The sequence below is a fragment of the Citrus clementina genome, unplaced genomic scaffold, assembly GCF_000493195.1.
Source record: "Citrus clementina cultivar Clemenules unplaced genomic scaffold, Citrus_clementina_v1.0 scaffold_2, whole genome shotgun sequence".
In the NCBI taxonomy this organism is placed as follows: domain Eukaryota; kingdom Viridiplantae; phylum Streptophyta; class Magnoliopsida; order Sapindales; family Rutaceae; genus Citrus; species Citrus x clementina.
In genome coordinates, this window is record NW_006262688.1 from 32141931 (window position 1) to 32165410 (window position 23480).

General features: G+C 31.6%; 2 protein-coding genes across 6 annotated transcripts in view; both read right to left on the bottom strand.

Annotated features, from left to right (window-relative positions):
* LOC18052395 (beta-glucosidase 46) overlaps nucleotides 1-1307 on the bottom strand; it is a 5389-nt gene extending 4082 nt beyond the window's left edge. The window contains exons 1-3 of one of the 5 annotated variants that reach the window (XM_024190254.1): nucleotides 1031-1307; nucleotides 797-863; nucleotides 513-571 (exon numbers count right to left, since the gene is read on the bottom strand). In XM_024190254.1, the coding sequence (XP_024046022.1) occupies nucleotides 513-571; nucleotides 797-863; nucleotides 1031-1285 (381 nt within the window). In that variant the 5' untranslated portion in view covers nucleotides 1286-1307. Of the gene's footprint in view, nucleotides 1-512; nucleotides 591-796; nucleotides 864-1018 lie in introns of all 5 variants that reach the window. The other 4 variants (XM_024190253.1, XM_024190252.1, XM_006449004.2 and 1 more) reach the window with 4 other exon arrangements.
* A 3590-nt stretch (nucleotides 1308-4897) lies between these two features.
* Nucleotides 4898-16210, bottom strand: LOC18052397 (beta-glucosidase 46). Its single transcript, XM_024190969.1, has 16 exons — nucleotides 15511-16210; nucleotides 15095-15320; nucleotides 14721-14943; nucleotides 13962-14175; nucleotides 9894-10073; nucleotides 9746-9812; nucleotides 9583-9641; nucleotides 7896-7971; nucleotides 6770-6844; nucleotides 6564-6651; nucleotides 6236-6488; nucleotides 6041-6156; nucleotides 5703-5958; nucleotides 5523-5625; nucleotides 5325-5433; nucleotides 4898-5119 (listed from the first exon to the last, which is right to left on the bottom strand). Exons 1-16 carry the CDS (start codon nucleotides 16024-16026, stop codon nucleotides 4921-4923), a joined length of 2760 nt encoding a protein of 919 aa, XP_024046737.1. The 5' UTR covers nucleotides 16027-16210; the 3' UTR covers nucleotides 4898-4920.
* Nucleotides 16211-23480: the final 7270 nt, after the last annotated feature.

The following is a 23480-nucleotide window of genomic DNA, read 5'->3' on the forward strand; positions in this document are numbered from 1 at the left end:
TTAAAATTATAATTTTTGTATTTTTCCAAGTTTTTTAAAATTACAATTTCTTCTCAATTTTTTTAGGGGGTAAATTTTCATTTTTTTTTAAATTATTTAAGGGTGTTAGGTACAAAGTGACTAATTGGTATAAATTAAAAAGAAAGGGGGGTGCAAAGAACATGTTAGAATTTTGTGGTGGTTGGATGAATATAAGGTAAAAGAGAGGTGGTGCAGTGATAATTTTTCAAAAAAAAAATTCAAATAAGGGGTAAAATATTTTTTTAACAAAGAAAAAAAATTAAATATTCTATTTCTTTCAACGACCTGTGGTAAAATCATAACAATTAAAATATCAGGTTTAGCTATAAAAACCCTTGATAACAAAATGATATATCAAAAATCCTAATAAACTGATATATTCCCAAACAAATTGTCTACTTTAATTTGACATAACTCCTTAGTGCAATGTGGGCCCTTTTAAATTTTGTTCAAAATTAGGAAAAAAAAAAAAAAAAGTTTGGAGGCAAAACCAGATAGCGATGATAATGATCCACGGCCACATCCCCACTGCTTCCATCATCTATGTTTCCTGCAACAAATAAAGCTTTCTTTACGTCAAATGAATTTGTGAATATATGATGAAGCAAATGAACTTATGTGTAAAACCTGCTGAAAGTTTGCTGGAGACAAAATGAATCAGGAAAAGCGGTTTTCTTGTTTCAAAAAACATTGGAATGTTGCAGCATTTCAGGTAAGTTACAAATAAAATTGCACAAAACTCTGTTGGATCATGGAAAGGAGTAATTCTTCTTACCAGGTGTATGAGTAAAAACATCCCAGTTGCTCAAACCTTTACCTTCACTCAAATAAGCACCTTCGACCTGCAAAAATTAAAATTTAATTTATTTTTTTTTAAGAAAAAGAAAAGAATGTGAGGCTGACTTAAGTTTTATTTTATCAATTTTGTTTCCATTATGGAAAGTATGATGAATGAAACTGTGTGAACACATAAGAATATAAATGGTAGTAGGAATACCAGAAGCCAAACCTGATATGAGGAGGTGGAAGTTCCAAAGAGAAAGTTGGAAGGAAATGGAGATGGATCCAAGCTTTGTTTCAGAGTTGTTTGATCACAAGATATGAAGAGAGGTGAGAGTAGCATCATTAAGAGAAAGAGAGCAGTATCCACTGTTGGGAAATTCATGGCAGCAGTGTGCTTGCTCATTAAACATGCATTACTTCTGTCTATTTTAACATAGGAGAGTTGGTGGGAGAGCAATTCAAAGAATTTGTTTTCTTCCATTGCGGAATAAGGACCGCTTGTATTCTTGCACTTTGTCTTCACTTTTCGTTGTGATATTATCCATTTGACCCTTGTGTTGGGCATGTCATTATCGAGTTAGGCATCCATTCTTAATTTCTTTCTAATTCCAATTTATTTTTCAAATTTCATTGTTACACGGTATTACTCCGTATAGTAGAGTAATATCGCTGTAATTTTTTTTTCCCTCAAATTTCGGCCCCCCTCCATATTAATTATTTCTGTTTTCTGCCGTTCAGAAAGAAAAAGAAAAATATGTTTGAGAAACTGATTTTGCTGAACTGTGTTAATTCTCTAGTACCATCTTTGAAATTGTGGAAGAAAAAGAATTGTGCTTTCTTGTAAGTTCACAGATTACTCGAACAGCAGCCAAAAGCTGCATGATATATAATATATCTTAAACACTAGCACTCAATGTTTTGTAGGGGGCGTTCATAATCCAATTCGATTAACTCAATCTGTCTAATCCGCAAAAAATCCAATCTATGGATTGGTAGATTGGATTGGATTAAAAATTTAAAAATCCACAATTGTTTGATTGAATCTGTAAAAAAATAAAAAAAATATTTATTTAATAAAAAAATTAAATTTGTAAATATAGCATTATACTTACTAATAAATAAATAAGTTAAAATATAGTTACGTTAAAATTATATTATATCTTATCTGATATAATATAATATAATATAAAAATAATTAAATAAAAAAATAAATCTTCCTAATCAGTTAATTTTTATGTACTGATCTAAACAAATGAGTTTTTTTTTCTTTTTGATGTGTTATATTTTGAAACTTTGAAAGTATTTTCTAACTTTATTTAAATATTATTTAATTTTGAATTTGATCAGTAGTAAAATCATTTTTATACTAATTTTTTTATTTAGTTAGTTCGTGGATAAGATATGATTCAAAACTTTTAGCCTGCAAACCAATCCGCAAAATAATAGATTGGATATGGATTGGTCAAATCTGCATCCGATTAGCAAACGTATGGATTAGATTTGAATTGAATTTCACCAATTCGTTAATTGGATTAGATTAAAAATTTATAATCCATAAAATCATGGATCGGATATAGATTGATGACCAATCCACGAACATCCCTAATGTTTTGCATTGCAACTTTGCATACTAGGGAATTATTGGCCTCACTCACTAGTTTGAACTTATGGTGTGTTTACTTCATGGAATAGGAAATGAGAATGAAGGAATGAGAATGAAGGAATGAAAATGAAACCATGTTTACTTGTCAAAATGTAATTTGGGAATGAGAATAAAATGTGTGTGTTCCACACAATTTGAGAATAATGAATGAGAATTTTATTCCTATAGGGGGGTTGGGAATGAAAATGAGGGAATGAGAATGAAATATATGTTTACTTTTGTATCCCTCTACTTTTTTCATATTTCCCAAATTACCCTCATTCAAATCACAATTAATTTTATTATTTTAAATGTCATTAATAATTATTATAATTATTAAATTTTATTAACTTTATTATTTTAGTTATTATTAATTATTTTTATTAATATTATCATTATTAACAATAAAAATAATGATAAAAATAATAATTAATTTATCATTATTAACAATATTATCATTATTGTTGTTATTATTATTATTAAAAATAAAGTAATTAATAATAATAAATAAAATAATAAAGTTAATAAAATTTAATAATAATAAATGTTAATAATGATAATATTAATAAAAATAATATTAACAGTAATTAATAATAACTAAAATAATAAAGTTAATAAAATATAATAATAATAATAATAAATGTTAATAAAAATAATATTAACAGTAATTAATAATAATTAAAATAATAAAGTTAATAAAATTTAATAATAATAAATGTTAATAATGATAATATTAATAATTATAATAATAACAATACTTAATAATAACTAAAATAATAAAGTTAATAAAATTTAATAATAATAATAATAATAATAAATGTTAAAAATGATAATATTAATAAAAATAATAATAACAATAATTAATAATAACTAAAATAATAAAGTTAATAAAATTTAATAATAATAATAATAATAATAATAATAATAAATGTTAATAATGATAATATTAATAAAAATAATATTAACAATAATTAATAATAACTAAAATAATAAAGTTAATAAAATTTAATAATATTATTATTATTAAATTTTAAAAATAATAATAATAATAACAACAATAATGATAATATTGTTAATAATGATAAATTAATTATTTTTATTAATTATTATTTTTATCATTATTTTTATTGTTAATAATGATAATATTAAATTTTATTATTAAATTTTATTAACTTTATTATTTTAGTTATTATTAATTAATAATAATAATAATAATAATAATAATAATAATAACAACAACAACAACAACAACAATAATGATAATATTGTTAATATTGATACATTAATTATTTTTATTAATTATTAATATTATAGGTATTTTGGTAAATTGATTCCCATTTACATTCCTCATTCCCATTACTTATTCCCATTTATTTTGCCAAGTAAACACATTAATGGCATTTTAGCATATTCTCATTCTCATTTAGTTTTGTCAAGTAAACATTGAAATCTCATTTTCATTTCTCATTCCCATTTTAGCTCATTCCCATTTCACCACATTCTCATTCCCATAAAGTAAACGCATCATTAATTTACACAGCACAACAAAACCAAGGAGTATGACCCCGTTTGGAATTGAGGTTGAAACTTAATAAGCTGCTTATTTCATAATTTTTTATAAAAATAGTGTTTGGTAAATTTTGTAAAAACAACTTATTTAATAATTTTCTCCATTTCGTCAGCAGCTTTTAAAAGCAGATATATAGTTGCTTTTCATAAGCAGCTTATTTAATAAGCTACTATACCTTTTTAAAAAGCCTATTATAACCCTATTATTTTAATAGAAAATAATTATATCTTATTTATCCATAAACCCTAATATATAAATCATTAGATATTACCGCCACAATTTAGTATCACAATATTAATGGCTCTGGATCTCAAGAATGGAAAATTTGAGGAATTTTATTGCAAAAAAATTATTGTGAATGTAATACATATTACTTTTTATTTTATTTAGATTATGTACAAGTATAAATTTTTATCATGTTTTATGGAACAGACTATGAAGTTCTTCAGATTTTTCTTAATTGAGTTTTTTTTACTGTAATTTTACATATTTAAGAAAAAATATGTCTAAACAATTTATTAAACATAAAATAAAAAGCAATTACAATTTATGTCTAATTTGGTCATTATGTAATATAACAGTACTTTCGTAATAAAATTTACCAAACACGTGTACTCTACTTTTCAAACTTACAATAACCACAACAGCACAGTTTACCAAACATCAAGCTATTTTTTTAATCAGTAATTTATTTAATCTGCACAGCACAAGAAGCTTATTTCATCAGCCTCCGTAATCCCAAACTGGCCCTATGGAGTATCGGCCAAATCTGCAGCTATTGCCTCTTCGGGTAATTTATACAACATTAAAGGCCCACTGCCATTTCCACTAAAATTAAACTTTCACTTGGCGTTCAACCTTGATCTCTTCATTTTTCCTTTTCTATTAATTAATCACTTTATGATCATGCGGACGCACTGGACCTTTTGCCAGCCATATGTTTAGCAATGTACTGCTTGTACCAATTTGCTGATAGTCTTTTAGTTCTCTCGAGTGTGGCATAATCAACATGGTGAAGTCCAAACCTTATTGTATATCCATCATTCCACTCGAAATTGTCAAGCAAGGACCAGGCAAAGTATCCTCGGACATCCGCTCCATTTCTGGAAAAAATTATGTGATTTCGATTTTGTTAGTCCCATTTTAATTTGAACATCGCAGAATACGTCTTAGTTCAGATTGCAGAGAACAGAAACATGGCCAAAAAGCTTGCAGCATTTGTTTATCTTGATCTCAGTTAAATACCATTTGGGATCAAGATTTGAGATAGAATTCAACAGATAAAGAGTTTAAAATGTAATGCCACACCTCACTGCTATTGCCAGGGAATCCAAGTGGTTGCTCATGTACCTCACTCTCCTGGTGTCATTGAGTAAATCTTCAATGGAGGTATGGGGATTGTCCCTCTCGCCAAATCCTTCAGGGCCAACCACAATAACATCGGAAAATTCAACAAAATGTGTAACCATATAATAAAGTAACAATTTGATCTTTGTTCCTACTCACCATTTTCTGTGATGTACATTGGAATGTTATTGTACCTCTCCTTTATGTATGTCACTATTTCACTCATTCCTTGAGGATAAACGAATAACCAGTCGACATCAGTCTGCATAAATAAAAGGCTCGAGTATTATGCGGCATACACTCTATACAATTGAAATAGTAACAACTGAGACGACTTACTGGTTCTCCAATCAAGACGCCATTTCTTTTTGCAGTTCGCAATATAGAGCCCTCAGTCTTAGAATTTCCTGGCCCCGGCTCACATACAGAAAAAATGCAATCTTTTACATAGAAGCTGGTATAATGATTGATGCCGACGAAGTCTAATCCATTCTTCAGCTTTTCGAGGTCATATTTCGAGAATGATGGCAAGCTAGATCCAAGAATTTCGTACATTTCCTTGGGATATTTCCCAAATATGATTGGATCCAAGAACCTGCATTACTTTTAGTTGGAGTCAGGATTCAAGTTTTAGAACCGTCGCGCTAAAGCATATTAGATGTGGTGAAAATGCTTACCAGTTCAAATAAAAAGCTTGAGCTCTCTCAGCTGCTAATTTGTCTTCTAAGGAATTGCTCATAGGTTCAAGCCATAAAACATTCATAACAATTCCAATGTTACCTTCTTGTTCTTTCTGAATATTCGGGACATCACGTTTAATCAATTATCACAATAATCGAAATGGTTCTGGGACATGATTTACATGAAAGTACCTGGTATTTAGTTCTGTAGATTTTGACTGCAGCAGCATGGGATAGGATAATGTTGTGGGCTGCAATAAAAGGCTCTTTCTCTGAATCCCCATTAGTGCAGTTTCCAAATAAGCCAGAACAGCGAGATGGAGGGTAAATCCCTGACTGATAGCCTCGAATGACTACAACATTCGGCTCATTAAAGGTAGCCCAGTATTTCACCCTGTCTCCAAAGTATTTGAAGCAAATGTCTGCATAATACTCAAAATCTTCCCTGGAAAATTTACGATCTGCATTAGTCGGAAACCTTAATGTCTACTCCATAAATGCATAAGAGAATGCCGCTCACTGCACTTCGCGACTTAGCCAAGCTCCATATCTGTCTTCAAGCTCTTGAGGAATGTCATAATGAGTCAAAGTCACAAAGGGCTGGATCCCTGAAATCAGAAGCAATCAACATTTCAATGGAAGTTTTATGTCAGAACTTAACTATATTTCGATAATGCTAATGAATTATGATGATCGTTACTTGTGTCACTTGACTAGAGTTGATACCTTTCAGAAGAAGAGCATTGATTAACTTGTTGTAATGATCAATGCCAGCCCAATTCACGTCTCCAAATCTTCCATCTTGTTAGAAGTTAAGAAGATGACACTTAGTTAGAAACAAGCTGAAATTAATGATATATTCGGAAATTAAATATACATTCCTTTTAGGGATGGCAAAAATTCCCACGGGACAAGACTCTTGGGGACTTTTCTTATTCGGAGAGGGTATATAGATAATTTTATACCCAATTTTTTGTTCGGAGAAGGGACAAAGATTATTTTTTACTCACTTTCTTATTCAGGGAAGGAATGGGGATGGGGTAGAATCTCTATCCCCTACCCATTTCCCCACTTCCAAGTATTAATTTTTAATTTTGATTTTATTTTTAGAATTATTAATAAATGAATAATGAAATTTAAATTATAAAATATTAAATATTAGTATAAATAACAAATATCAAAATATTTATACAAATCTGTTATAAAAGCCCACTTAACTAGTTGTAGTCATGAATTATCATTCAACCAAACCTTATTCTAAAGGTCTTGGTCAAAAACTGTTTTAGATTATGATTCATATTCCTTATATTATTATTAGTATTTTAAATTTGAAACCTGATGTTATCTCTCAATTTGTCATATTCCTCGAGAAAGAACAAGAGAAACATGAGGTGCAAGAGTAAATGCTTTTATTAAAAATATTAATTTCAGTATTTATACTCATTTTATTTATTTCATTATGATATAAAAATAATTTCCTTTTATTATAGGATTATGAAGATTGACGAAAATAATTATTCTGATAATTTGTATTTTTTAATGTGATTTTTGTAATGGATTAATATTAGTGTGAGATATATTATCAAACCTTACTTTTATTTAAAATTTTATTTTAATATAATTAAATCAAGTTTAGAATTTAAATTTAAAAATATATTAATTATTCAGGAACCGGGAATTCCCTCTTATTATTCGGGGAGGAGAAAGAGATCCCTTCAAGCAATTTTAATCGGGACAAAGAGGAGATAGGAATATATGCAGAATATTAGGAATGGGTACGGAGATGCCGGTCCCCTCCCATTCCCTCTCCATTACCTTCCCTAATTCATTTCAATGAATTAAAAGGACTCACTGGGTAAAACTCTTGCCCATGATATAGAGAAACGGTAGCTGTTGACTCCAAGGTAGTCCATGAGATCCAAATCTTGCTGTTTTATCATATCATCAAAAATCAAAATTACCAGTTTTCATATCTGTAAAAATTTTCACTACTAAAACCCCAATCCATCTTTTAAATTAGGAGCCGCTGTATTTCCTCATTATTTGTCACAAAATATGACGTAATCCCCTTCCCTAGAATTGTCACTAGGCTCAGTTTGCAATTGTCGGTCCGTGTAAAGAATTTTTCTCGTACAGAATATGAATGGAGACTCTATCATCACATTATTGCAAATTATTTGACTGGTGACCACATGAGCATAAAATGAATCAAAACAAAAAAAATGGCGAACAGAAAATAAAATTGCCAATTCAGAGAAGAAATATATCCTGAGATGCACCCAAATTTAGAGCTACTATACAATGACAAGTGAGGTCTTATAATCTAATAATTCAATCAAATTAGCATAGAAATCTAAGGTCTAGGATACATCATAATCAGCGGTCTGCGTCCAAAACTTTCAAATACATTTGACATATTACCAAATAAAATCTCATATAAGATGTTATACCACTATCATACGTCTCTAGAACTAAGTTGATTTGACCTAATCTCAATCAGTTAAATCATTAAATTATTATTTTTTTAACTTAACAAAAATTTTCAATCATTAGCTAATTAAATTATTAAACTATTTTTTTTAGCTTTTTTTCTTAATAATATTATTAAAAGATATTCTCTAAATTATCTTTTTCTAATTAATTAATTTTCATCTTTATATAAATAAAATTTAATAATTAGAATTATTACTCATCTTTATAACTTGTGATAATATAGTGGTAGACTATTATTATTTTTATCTTTTTTATTTTCTTCAAATTAGCATTATTTATCTTCATAATTTTTATGAATATTTTTTATATAAAATATCATGAATTATAATAAAATTGATTAACATATACTGATTTAGAATATAAAGGGTTGTATTCAATTGAAGATAATTTATGTTACGATATCTTTAAACTCTTTGAAATGCTTATTATTTATTTAACATTTATTATTTGTAAGGGCACAAATGCAAAAGTACTAGTTTTTAAATTTTTTAAGTTAAAAAAGAAACAATTCAATATTTATTTTTAAGTAATTTAAAAAAAATAAACATATTATTCAGATTTAGAGATCTAGTTCTATTCATAATTAAAACTAATTTACATCTATTCAGATTTAAAAACAAAAAAACAAAAGTCACCTAACATTCATAAACACATATATTTTGCTAAAATATGAACTATGCCGCTGGTTTAGAATTCGATTGCAAATGCATGGAGCAAGTCCTAGCCAGTATTCTCTGGTGCCGGAATTGGAAAAAAGATTGGATTTAAATTGACTAATCGGTCAGCGGCCAGAGAATCACAATTTTGGCTAACTAATTTACAGACAAAACCTCTTAGATAATAAGAAACTTGGACAGAATCTTTTTGAGAAATCCAAGTTGTATATGTTGATGTGAATTAAGAATCTTTTTGTAATGTGCGAGAAATTTATTTGTGAATACAAACACCAAGGAGCAGCTAACAGCTCAGAATTAGAGAGCTGCTTTTATTTTTATCAAGGGGCGCATAAAAATAAAGTTCAATTTCAAAGCATGAATTTGAGTTACCAGATATCGATGGTAATGATCCACAGCAACATCTCCATTACTTCCATCCATGATGTTTCCTGCAACAAGTTATCTCGGATATTTCTTAAAAGCAAAAGGGAATGATGGAAATAACATGAAGCATCAAAGCTGGCTGTGAAACATAATTGACCCAAATTCTGACCAGGCTTGTGGGTAAAATTGTCCCAGTTGTTTAGGCCTTTTCCATCAGTCAGGAAAGCTCCTTCATACTGCAAAGACCGAAAGCATACAAAAATAATCCATAGAACCTGAAACAATCTGACTGTTGTAGAGGTTGCGTAAGAAAGAACCTGATAAGAAGAAGATGCAGTTCCAAAAAGGAAACTTCTGGGGAATGGAGATGAACTGAATTCTCCATTCACTTTGATAACGGGATTACATGATACCAATAGTACTAAAAAGCAAATTCCAAGCAGAAAGAACGCATGATATAACAATGGAAACTCCATAACAGTGAATCTGAAGCTGTCCTCAACTCACCAGTTGCAAAGAAATAAAATAGAGTGGTGACTCTGGTAGCACAATCCGAGAGATGTTTTTCAGAAACTGAAAACGGAATGGCCCTCTTGACGTCCAACACTTGTAATTGCTAAGTATTACTTGGCTGAATGTCATGTAGACATATATATATATATTGTGAACTTTCAGAAAATGCCAACACCAAATTTCGTAAAATTGAATCCATTATCTTAAAAGGCTTAAATTGCGGGAATTTGTCCCAGCCATACCCCAAAAATAGGATATTTATCTAAATACACTCTCATACTCCAAAATTCTTCATATATACCTTTTTCTACGTGCAATTACGGAATTACCTTAATTTAAAACCTAAGTCATTATGACCATTCATGATCAGGCCGTGTAACACAACACCCAATTTCACCTAATTCAAACCTTCCTCAAGATTGAATCCGATCAAAACAAAAAAAAAAAAAAAAGAAGAATGAAGCGTCATTCGCCAAGCTCGATTGCGGTCCTTTCGGTGGGCTATTAGATGAGGCCAACACCCACAAAACTCTACTGCTGTTACTTCATGTCTTTGTTGTCACTTGTTCTAGCACCACAAACTTGCTGCTCTGAATTGAAATTGGCTGAATTAAATGTGATTTACCACATAAAACTTAATTGTTGCACCTTGTTGAGTATGTGAAGTCATTTTCTATAATAATACAATACATGATTATACAACAAATACGAAAACAAAATCAAACAAGACATATAATTAAGTGTGGAACCGTCTGCCCATTTACGCGATGACACATGACAGCAGTTGTGTAACTTGCTAAAATACACAACTATAGTACAATAAACAGTCAAATGATATATTTATTTAAAAAAATGCATTCTTTACACTAACAGAATGTTAGGTGTCATAATAACTATTAAATTTTTCACACTTGCATGACTGTTGTCCTGTAAATTTATATATACATAATAAAAGTTGTGTAAGTTGCAAAAATGCATGACTACAGTCTAGTATATAGTCAGAAGACATATTTCTTCTTCAAAAAATATTTTTCTCGACTAATAGAATGTTAGGGTCTAATAACAACTGGAATATTTTACATATATGCACGACTATAGTATGTAAGTTCATACGTACACCACAATTATCGTGTAACTTATTAAAGTATATGACTATAGTCCAATAATAGTTAGATGACATATTTAGTGAAAAAATATATTTTTTACACTAGTAAAATGCTAGGGTTCCATAACAATTGACATTTTGCGCACTTGCATTACTACAGTCGTGTAAATTCATATATACACGATTGTAATTGTGTAACACAGGTGCAGACGAAAATTTTTGGAACAAATTGAGGCTTCAATAAATGTAGTTAGAAAATCCATCACATGTGAGTTGTTTTATTGTTTATTATAAACCAAACTAAACCCTAAAAATAATATAATGTTAAGAAAATGAATAAATAACACAAAATAAATATAAAGTTTCAAATACCTTATTCATTAGATGAATAATATACCTATTTACAAATCAAAATATCAATACATTGGTTGTTCATGAGTGATTTTGAGAGTGTGGAGTAAAAAAATATGAGAAGTAAAGAGTGTGTTGGAGGTGATTTATGTGTGTTTTATATATATTTTTAAGAATATTTTAGAGAATACTCCACATAAAATGGTATACCTACATAATTTTTAAATATGGGAGTATATTTAACTAAATACTCTATTTTTAGGGTATATTTAATTAAAATTACTATTTGTAAGTGGAGTGTGTGCACCAAGCCACTAATGCTCTACTATTTGGCAGAGCAGAGGCAATATCGTGGAACTACTTATGGGTCCATATTAAGATTCATCAAAATTTAGTCTTAAAATAACTATGGATTTCATTTATAAAATCTATCACTCTGCCAAACAACAGAATATTTATGACATATCCTACCATCTACAGATCTTTCTCTAATATTTTGGACCCACAAAAAATTATATTTTATCTTTCAAATCAATGTCATTCTACAATTTCTCAAAAGTTTTCTTATCCGCCAGACTCCAATTACAACAGCCGGTTAGCAACTGACCAACAGTGCGCAAAACCCATTATTTATTAAATAGTTAAACGATGGTCTATTGCACTGTAAATTGTGGGAAATATAAATCATGTTTTATTCACAAAAGTCAAAAGTAGAAAAAGAAACTTTTCTGAGAAAATTATTTGACATGAAAAGGATCTACTCAATTGATTCCAATGATCCATAAAGCAAACAGTAACAGTTCTCCACAAAATGCGATTCATCATTGATTGATGGAAAATCAACACAGGAATTGTTATTTTGAGGCAAATTTTAAGTGGGATTTACACCAAAGGTTAGGGGTAATTTAGATATTCCGCTGTGAGTACTTTGGAATGATATATTTCTATGATCAAAATAATACTCCGATGAATAAGAAAATAATACTCAAGGTAAACCCATAGAATTGAAATTTTTTTTTAAAAATGCACTTGTTCAAAGGTTTATATATGATTACCCCTATATATATTGATATGAATATAAATATGAAGGCTCTGCTGGACTTATGTGCACCCACAACCTTAGATTTTTTGTTTTACAATTATTATTCATTCTGCTTGCGAAGATTTATAGCATTTCTAACAAAAACAATGATCACGACCTTTCTAGTTAACGTCAAAGAGAATGAATAAAATTATTAATGACCCAAAGGGAAAAGCAAGTTTGTCAAGGATTATCTTGGAAATCTAAAACTCATCTCGGGTGCTCCTTAGCATGCTAATCTGAAAGCAGTTGGGTTGAAGAATAGCTTCGACCCAAGCTAGGCCCATGTCACATGGGCAAGCCCTTTCAGTGTAAAGCAAATTTGGCCTTCCGTCGTCATAGAACAAATAAGAGTGAGACATTGCATTTTAATATTGGTTTCCCCAAATGTACAACCTCGGTGTTGGGGGCATGAAGAGGTCCAAAGTTTTAGATCATCGTTTTATGTGAATCAGCAAGCTTTAACTGGAAGTGTTACAACACCACAGGTTTTTGATCCTGGAAACCGAGGTGACAGCCGAGATGGTTCGAAGTACAGAAATGGAGAACTGTAATATGTAATTTTTTGCATTAATCTTAATGAAGGGAAAGGGAAATAAATGAATGAATAAATAACTCTATTAACATCATTACAGCTCAGTAACTCATTTATTCTTATTTACAACAAAGGCATTAACCCACAATCTGCTCTCGGGTGAAAAAAACCTTGTACACTTATCTGGCTGCAAGCATCATGAGAATATTATAGATACTACTCTTGATTACAAGGAATAAAAGCATCATTCCGTCCACTGTAGCCGCGTCTTTTTTTTTTTTTTTTTTCAATCAATCTTCTGTCAGACTTCGATGCGAATAGTTCCAGCAGAACTCATAGACTATGCGGCAAAACCACCTCAAAATCCTTCACACGTTCACTGCTTTGCCTGCTCAAAAATTTATCAAAATTCCATCAGCTACACTCACAACAATCAGTCTTAGCAACAATTCAACGTTTATGAGAGTAGTTTCACTAGACAGGGCTCATTGCAAACTGGGCTTAGATTTAGTCACATAAATTCCCAAATCTTGGACCAAAAACTACATTCACAGGAAGGGACAAATTATCATCAAATTGGATTTCTTTTTTTTTTTTTTTTTAACCCCTACTGGTAAATGGCCCTAAAGAAGATTGAAAGGCTGTTCTGCAGGTCTTTTGTCTCCATACAAACAAGTGGGCAGTACAAAGCCAAAAGGAGGAAAATTTTTCTGCCAATTGTAAACCATTTGGTCCCCGGGGAAAATGTGAACAACGATTTTGAATTTTTCATCCTTGACTAGAAAGATATGAGAATATACCTGTGAATAGATGAAGGTGCCGAGTATTGCAATGGCGGCTCCAAGAGCATTGACGGGTTGAACTGGCGTGTGGAAGATGATGATGGAGGAGACTATGACAGAGATTCGCTTCATTGTGTTGCCAATGCTGAATGTCAATGGAGAAATTTGATCGAGAGACATGTATGAAACTTGGTTGTACAAGTGATAGAAGATACTCTGTGCCGCTACCCACCTGTGACAATCCAGAGTCACACAAATTTATCTTAGAAAAACATTGAGGAAGTTAACGAGTGCTCATTTTGGGACCACACGACTAAAAATTATTAAAATCTATAATGTTTCAAATCAAAATGGAACTTTTTCTGATATCAAGCAGACAGGAAGTATCTATTTTCTTCAATTCTTGAGAAATATCATGCAAATGCATCTAAAAGCAGATAAATCTACCTCCCATCACAAAACAAAAATAATAAAATAAGACACCAGAGTTTTGGAGCTGAAATTCTAATGAACAAATGATGAGAAACTATTTGGCCTATAAACCATTCGACAAAAGCAATTTTAATTAATAAAATAGGCAATTTTAGTTGAGAAAAATTAAGAGCCTAACTATCTGTCATCTGCGCGGATGCAAATGACACTTAAGCATAACTACCCAGATTGGAAAATCTATTGTCGTGTAATAAAATATCAATGACAGTAAACACTGGGAATGAACAAGTAAAAATACACAGTAGAAAAAAGAGTTCAAATAAAATACGAGGTCATAGTATTTACCACACAAAGTTGGGACCAATTTGAGCAATAGCCTTTTGCCAGCCAGCAGCCCACATCTGAGGGCCCTCCACAGCAATTGCAAATGGTGTGAGAATCAAAAGAGACATCATAGACAAACAAGCATAATAGTTCATCCCACCAACAGACTTTCCCTTCATCCCTTTCTTGGAGAAAATGTTCCGAAACACGAATGCCAAATTCGATATCATAGCTCCCATAAATCCTGAAAACACCGTCAGCAAATTCAACAATCAAAACCAGCAACACCATCACTAAGCATGAAATATTTTCAAGTATTCATCCGAAAAAAAGGGAATTTTTTTTTAATATGTAATCAGAATCATTTCAACCACATATAGAACAGTTTATCTCACCAATCATGTTGAAGTTGAGCTCTGTAACAGCAGCAAGGGCACAGCCTCCAATAATCGGCAGGAGTGACATATAAACCGGCATGGGAAGTGTCTCACCGAACAAGAACCTTGAAACCAATACACTGAATGCAGGCTCACCACTCTTGATGATGTGAGTGAATGAAACTGCAACTTTTGACATACTTACGGTTGCTGCTACATGCCCAATTGTATGTGCCACTGCAACCTGCACGGCAAATTCACCAAGAATAAGTATTGTATAAATCTGAATTTCTCAATCTCCACCCAATGCTCCATTACGGTGAATTTCAAGTGCATTCCTAAATCATGGTCTCAATTCTCAAGCAACCAAAGACAATAGAACCTATAAAGCATCGAAGCAAAGCAAATGAATTGAAAAAGCAAATTTAACTCACAGGAAACAAACTCTTCCAGAACTCAAGATCGGTTTTAGGGGCTTCAGCGATTCTGGTGGCCCAAGAAACCAACATCATGAGAGAGCCACAAGCCAGTGAAAGAGTAGAAGTAAGCCAAGGATAAGGAAAAGCATTCAACACTTTTTTGTTATAGATATTAAACACCACATTCAAAGCCCACCATGTGGCAAAATATATGCCAATTTTGAGCCTCTGGGCAGCCTCAAACCGAGCCTGCTCATCAAGAACCTCGATGTTTATGTCCAGAGGACGTGACCTGTCAGCCTCATAGGCATTGCACTGTGTTTTAAGCTCTTTTTGTTGCTCTTTTGGAGAAAATGTGAGATTTTGAGTTGATGAAATATGAAGAGGCTTTTCTGAAGAGAATTTGTTGTTAAAGATTGAATTTTGGATGATGGGTAGCGGAGAGAACTTTAGCGTTGGGGTTAAAAAACGTTTCTTTGGCAAGAAATCTGTGGATGCTGAAAATGGGGTGTGCTTAACTGAAGAGATCATTGTGTTTTTGTGAAGAATGCGAATGGTAGGGGGGTAATTCAACGAATTCGACAAGTTTTGTACCCGAAGCCGGAGAGAAGAGAAATTGTATACGTGTGTATGTGCTTTGTGCTTGTGCTTGTGCTGCTGCAAGTTCTGGAGGGAGGATGAGGAATTTATAGGCAAGCGAGGGTGATGACGTAAAGTATGGGCTAGCTGTGATACATTACACGTAGTGACAAAGTGACAGCCTGAATGCCTGATCGAAGTTTTTAAAAATTAAAAAAAGTTACTTCTGCTTTCTTTTTTAACGCTTGATTTTGACATTGACAAGGGGTTACTGGTAAATAAAATTGGGGGAAAAAAAAAAAAGCTAATCTCAGATTGATATATTAGTCTTATGATAGAATTGGAGGGAGGAATGCAAGTCGACAAATATGAGTTCTAATTGATTTTTTGAGAAATTATCATTTGTATACTCTTAGTTTACGCCATTATCAAAAATATTATAATATTTTGAGGGTGTATTAATCGTCTACCCTAAGTTGACAAAATATATCAGCCGACCACCAAACCGTTAGTTGCCGTTTAAATATGATAACATCAGAAGGATAATTTAGTCTTTTCATATGATACAAGTGATAATTTAAGGATATACAAGTGATAAAAAGAGAATTTAAGGGTATATAAGTGATAATTTTCAAGGGTAAAATTATCAATTCACTGTAATTCCGTTAACTTTCAAACGACAATTAATGTTTTGGTGGTCGGTTGATACATTTTGTCCACTTAGGATGGACGATTGATATACCCTCAAAGTGTTGTAGTATTTTTGATAACAGAACAAATATATGATATACGAATAATAATTTTTCTTGATTTTTTAAAACGATAAGTATGCTTATAGAAAATTAAATCATGGTATTTTGTGAAAATTAAAGTGCTGCGAGTCTATGACATTACTGATCATATTATAAATAAATAGATAGAAATATTATTAACAGTAATTTTTTTTTTAAAATGAAAATGATCATAGGTTAAGGTTTTGTACTGTTTTGAAGACAAAATGTTGTCTTGTTCCTGCTCCACGAAGTTGTTCTAAGCGTTGAGTTTGATTCTTTGAAACAGTAGGCAATTCAAACATTTCCAATTTTGAAGCACTCAATTTCAATCAAATTTTGGAAAAGATTCTTAGGTATTCCCAGCCGTTCTAATTTGAAAGTTGACAAATCCACCCTTCTTGTCAATTGAATTATAGGACGCTTGAGACGTGAGAGAGATATTTTCGCCTTCTAAGAAACTCACGACTCACGAGGCACCAGGATAATATTCAAATATTTTTGTTTCCAATTTTTATTTCTTAAACACAACCTTTGCTCTGGCCAATGGCACGGCCCTAATAATTTCAAGGCATACATATTTTATTAACAATCATGCGGACCCAGGTTGATTGAAACAGCACACTCCATCACAGCATGCATTCAGCTGCTGCAAATTCTGGACCGTGAATTGCTTGCAGGTTGCAGCAACTTCTTCAACGGTGGTGAACAAAGCAGAGACAACATGTTGTGGGGTTTAATAATTGATTGTTTTGATGCATAAAAAAATAAAATTTGAGTGATAAAGACAGACACCTGGCTAGGCTTGCATTGCGGGGGAGTCACACTGATACAAGTTGTTAAAACACTTGTCAAAATTGAATTATTGGTACCGCGTCTGTTGTTGATTTTCCAATGTTTTCGTTGCTTTCCATGCTTTTTTTATTTGATTTTAAAATTTTTGACGGATGAGAATTTTCTTTCCATTAAATAACAACTAGATTTTTCATTCACGGCTGCCATTTGACTGCTTAGATATTTATACTCACTTCGTTCACTAGTAACTCGTGTTACTGTCGTAGCCATATTCAGGTCCAATTCTAATTATCGAACCCTGCCACGTTTTGCTATTGAGGCCTCATTTAGGATCACGTTTATTTTTTAAGGGAATTAAAAATTAATTTTGATATTTGATAAAAAAATTTTAAATTAATTTTTGTAAAATAATTTTTTCTTACAACAGATTTTAAAAAAATAAGAGATGAATAGTTTTTCGAAATTACTTTTATACTTAACATAATTTTATATATATCTTTATATATATTATAAAAATATAAGTTATTAACTTTAAAGATATTATTATTATTATTATTGAGATAACAAAATAAAAAATAAATTAATACCAAACATGATAGTTTTATAATATTTCAAATCACTTCTTTTTTTTAGAAAAAAGATTATATTGTAGATCAATTAATATTTACAATTGAAAAACCTATAATCTTTTAGACAACTTTATAATATCGGACCCAAAAATAAACTGAATCTATTTTTTTAATATTAAACAAAAAAGAAAATAGATGGAAGACTCGAACCCCTTATTGCACGTGTGAAAATTAACTCTCTCTTTTTTTTTAATTTCAATTTTTTCATAAAATGAAATTGTGAAATTTGGTACCCATGTAAAAAAGGGTTTTTGATTATGACTCTGGCCGGTAAGTTGTGATTGTATTGGCAACGAGAGTAGTTTGATAGGGACGTTTGATTGGAATAAGAACCGTTTGTTTATGTTAGGTGAGATGCATGGACGTGTTTGGGGGCACGCGACTGTCATGTGCGACTAGTAACCTGTCTTTTGGATGTTCTAAGAGCGTCGAGAGTCACACACGCACACGCATTTTGCGACTTGCCTAGCCTTCAAAAGCAGGAATTGACTGTTATACTTGACGCGGACGAATTTGGCTTCTCGCGCTAAAACTACAGGAAATAGCATTGGGTATTGGCTGATCCCCTGCGGCTGCGGCTATGGCATCGGCTAATGGGTATAACCCTTCAAAGCTACACACGGCCAAATCCCCCCTCAGTCGTCATGCTAATGTGATCAATCATTATTTATACCCAAGACCAAGGCGTATTTCTTCTCCACTTCATTTAAACGTCTTGCTCAAGGAGCAGGGCGGCAGTATTTTTAATCTTAATTTTTACTAAATAATGAATAAGTATTAACACTGAACTATTCTGTTAATTCCCAATGGACTTCAGCTGACAAAATGGGGCCAGCCTTTTCCTCTCGTCTGCAAAAGCCAAATGGGCTAACCGGCTAAATGCACTTTACCCATATCCAGGTACACCCCTTTCTGAAAGCAATTTTAAATGATTTTACTGTTGGCGCTTAATTTGAAAAAAATTCAGAGAATATTTGTTGGTCTTTAATCTACCAATTTTGCACTTAATTTGAAAAAAAAAATATCCAGAGAATATTAATGAATTTACAAAATATTAATACAAATTATGTTAACGTTTTCTTGAGGTCAATGCCAATTGTGTTATGTTTCTAATGATAATCGACCCTTTATATTTAATGAAGTTATAATTTTGGTTTTATTTTATGCATAAAGATACTTTCAATCTTATTACGTCAACTAGATGTCAACAATCAATTAACAGTCACGACTAAAAAGTAATAAAATGTATGGTATTATAATTCTTTATTAGTAAAATGTTGGAGTGTAATACTTATTGTACCCAAAAGTTATTTATCAATAATTTCTATAATAAAAATATAATAACCCATTAGTTTCTATATCTGCACTTTTTCGTACCTCAATTATAGGCATTCAAAACTAACCCTACACGTTTAATTCAAGTCTCAATCCTAATTGGTTGAAACAATAAACGACTGATCGTTTATGTTAAAGGCAAATGTTATAATTATTATTATCATTTTTGCTTTTTTTCAGGGCGTGTTTGGGACGCCATACATACCATATTAGATTGTACACTCATTGAAATATTCATTGTAGTGTATTTTAATACGAAGAGAGGTGCTCACTAATACAGATGGTTAAAACTTGAGTGCAAACAAGAGGTTTGAGATTTTCAACCTCTAATATGGGTGGGAAGTAATTGGGACGTCACTAATTATAGCTAAAAACAATAATAATAAATTTTTGTTATTAATTAAAAAAAGGTAAAAAGAGCCACTATCAATCATTGCTGACATTTTACAAACAATTTAAATTACTTTTGGTATCGCTGAAATTCTCATCTCGATTCTAAAAAATTTAATTGTAGGCGAGCTGAAGCTTGATTTTATTGTGGTTGGTGGTAGTGATCGGAGGTGTAAGGTTGTCAACAGTAGCCAAACATCAAACATTTGCCAATGGTGCCTAATGTTGTTGTTTGTTTTCTTAACAAAGACTACAATTTGATAACGTTTGAACCTTGATTGGAGAAACAAAGAACAAAAAATGCTATGAAATTACCGGAGTCTATTTTGCGTTTACAAAAAAAAAAAATGTCCAGAGTCTTAGAGATTTGAGTTGGTATTTTAAAGTACCAATATTCCATTTTGCTTAGATAAGAGAGCACATTTGTGTGTGTGTGTGTGTGTGTGTGTATAAACCAAATATAGTGTGGTAACAAATCCATTAAGAGGAGGCCTACGTGCACGAAATCAAGCTCGAAGGCGTTCATTCTTGAAATATGTTACCTTGGCTCGAGATAACTAACACCCCCCCCCCCCCACAGAGATGATGTGTATGTGCGCAAGCGAGCTTCGCCTTTTTTTTTTTTTTTGCATAGAGAATTTGTAGATTTCAATAATTTTATTGAGGAGTTAATGCTCTTATTTATAGTCTCGTTTAACTCACCCCATGGCGGGAGTCCCCCCCACCAAAGAGTGACCCACAACCCCACTTCTCTCAGTTGGTGGTGATGCGAATGTGCACAAGCGATTTGACCTATTTCTTGTATGAAAATTTTTGTAGATTTCAATCATTTTAGTAAGAAGTCAATGCTCTTATTTATAGTAGGCTTAGCAATTTAGCCCGACTCTATTTTTGGACCGATTGACCCGACTCTAATTTTTAAGGTTTTGACTCGAATTTTTGAGATTAGGGTCAAAATTTTAAGGCTCAAACAAATTTCGAGTCAGGGTCGGGCTTAAAGCTAACCTGACCCGACCCTATTAAAAAAAACTAAATTATGTGTTTTTATGAGTTTTTATTTGTATAAGACATGAGTTTTTTATTTGTATAAGACAATTTTTTTTTTAATGTTGGGTTGCGGAACTAAATTGTGTATTTTTATTTGTATAAGACAAGAGCTTTTTATTTTTTTATGTTGGGTTGTTAAATTGAATTGTGTATGGCCAAAATGGTTGTGGAATTACATTGCGTGTTTTTAATTTAATTGCATTGTGTGTTTTTCATGTTGGATTTTGGAATTGATTTGTGTGTGGGGTTGAAATGGTTGTGGAAAGTGGAATTGAATTGTGTTTGAAATGGTTGAGGAATTGCCGAATTGGTTGAAATGGTGGTGGAAAATGGGAGGGTTAACTATTTAGGTAGGGTCGGGTTGGGCCCGACCGATGTTGACCCGATTTGGGTTGGGCCGGACCCGACCCTAACTAAATAGTGTTTGAGTTTTTTTAGGGTCGGGTTTCAAATTTTTTTTTATCAGGTCGGGTCGGGCTTGGCCAAGCCCGAGCCCGACCCGACCCGACCTTTTACCATTCCATATTTATAGTATTGTTTAACTTATCCTTAGGGGGAACTTTCCACACAAGGTGACATCTCAAGCTGTATGTGTACGAGCGCCCTTGGCCTCTTTCTTGCATGAAAAATTTACAGATTTCATTAATTTTATTAAGGGGTTAGTGCTATTATTTATAGTCTCGTTTATCTCACCCTTAGTGGAGACTCCCTCACGGGGGTGAAGTCTTGCGTTGTATGCGTGCGAGTGAGTTTGGTCCTTTATTAAGGAGTTAGTGCTCTTATTTATAATCTCGTTTAACTCACCCTTATGGGACTTCCCCCTTGCGGGATGACTTGTATATCCACGAGCCTGTCTTCTTGTTGCACGAAAAATAGAAGATTGGCTAAATACAAATAACCTTCTGACTATATTTGTAGATTTCACTAATTTTATTTAGGGGTAAGTGGTCTTATTTATAGTCTCATTTTTTTTCCTCACCAACACAACCAATATTTACAGAAAAGGAGCAAAAATCCAATAACCATGAAAAAAGATTGTATATCTGTAAAGATGGCAATGGTATGCGCAAACCCGCAAATTCGCCCAAACTCGCCTGCTAAAATCCTCCCAATGTGGGTAATTTTATGGGTTGTGGACGAGATTGGTATTATAAATTGAAACCCGCACTAAGTTGTAGATGGGTTTGATGTTAGCCAAATATTCATCGGATACCTATAACTTTTTTAAATATTTTTAATTTAATTTTAGTTAAAAAAATTAAATCTAAAAATATATAAAGTAAATATGTAAAGTGAAAACATGTGCGAAGATTATAACGTACGTAAGTTCTAACAAGCTTTAACCTAATGCATGGATAATTATATGCTTATTATAATTTTGTATGGATTATTATTCTTTAACTTTATGCACAGACTATTTCATTATTATAATTTTGTTCTTCTGATTAGTATTAAAAATGTATTATTCTTTAGAAAATATTAATCTTAATTATTATTGTAGGAATCGTCTTGGATAGGTGCTAATGGTGGTGAATGAAACAAAATTATTCTTTTCAAACTTGTGTTGAATGATAATATGAATCGGTAATTGTTATTTTTAGATGCTAGTTTGTGGTTTTTTTATAGACTTGTGTATTTTGTACTTATATTTGAGAATTTGGGTTGGATTGATGTTGAAATTTTAATTTTTCATTTACATTAGTTAAATTTAGAATTGAGAATGTTATATGAAATTTTAGGTTATTATTATAAATTTACATATTGAACATTTGTGATTTTAAATATAAAAACTCGTAAAAAATCTATTGGGTACTATTATAAGTTTGATCATTGTCAAAATTCACAGCAGATGAGTTTTTTTTTAAAAAAATTAAAACCCACAGTGGATTGTGAGTGGATTTGATAATTTAAATTTTATGCGGGTTTGAGTTTGATAATGGTAAATTCGCTGCAAACACCGCGCTATTACCATCCCTATATTGTCAATCTATTGGGTACCATTATAAGTTTGATAATTGTCAAAATCTATAGCGGATGAATTTTTTTAAAAAATGAAAATCTACAGTGAATTATGAGTAAATTTGATAATTTAAATTTTATGTGCGTTTGAGTTTGATAATGATAAATCTGCTGCAAACGCCGCACTATTACCATCCATATATATCTGTAAATGGTGAAACAAAACTAAGAGGAGAGTGTGATTGTGGCACAGTGGAAGTGTCTTGACTGTCTTCTGTTGGGGTCCACTTGAACATTCTTTTAAACAGTTAAAATCCGTGCGATTCGCGGACCTAAAATCAAAATCGCTGTGATCAAGTTCCCATTTGTATACTCATATTAAAACAAAGGTGTGAGTGCGTTAATCAACGTCCACGTACTTCACATTTGGACAAGAATTCAGTTATTTGTCCAGAAAAGATCCCGTGGACCCTACTTCTGT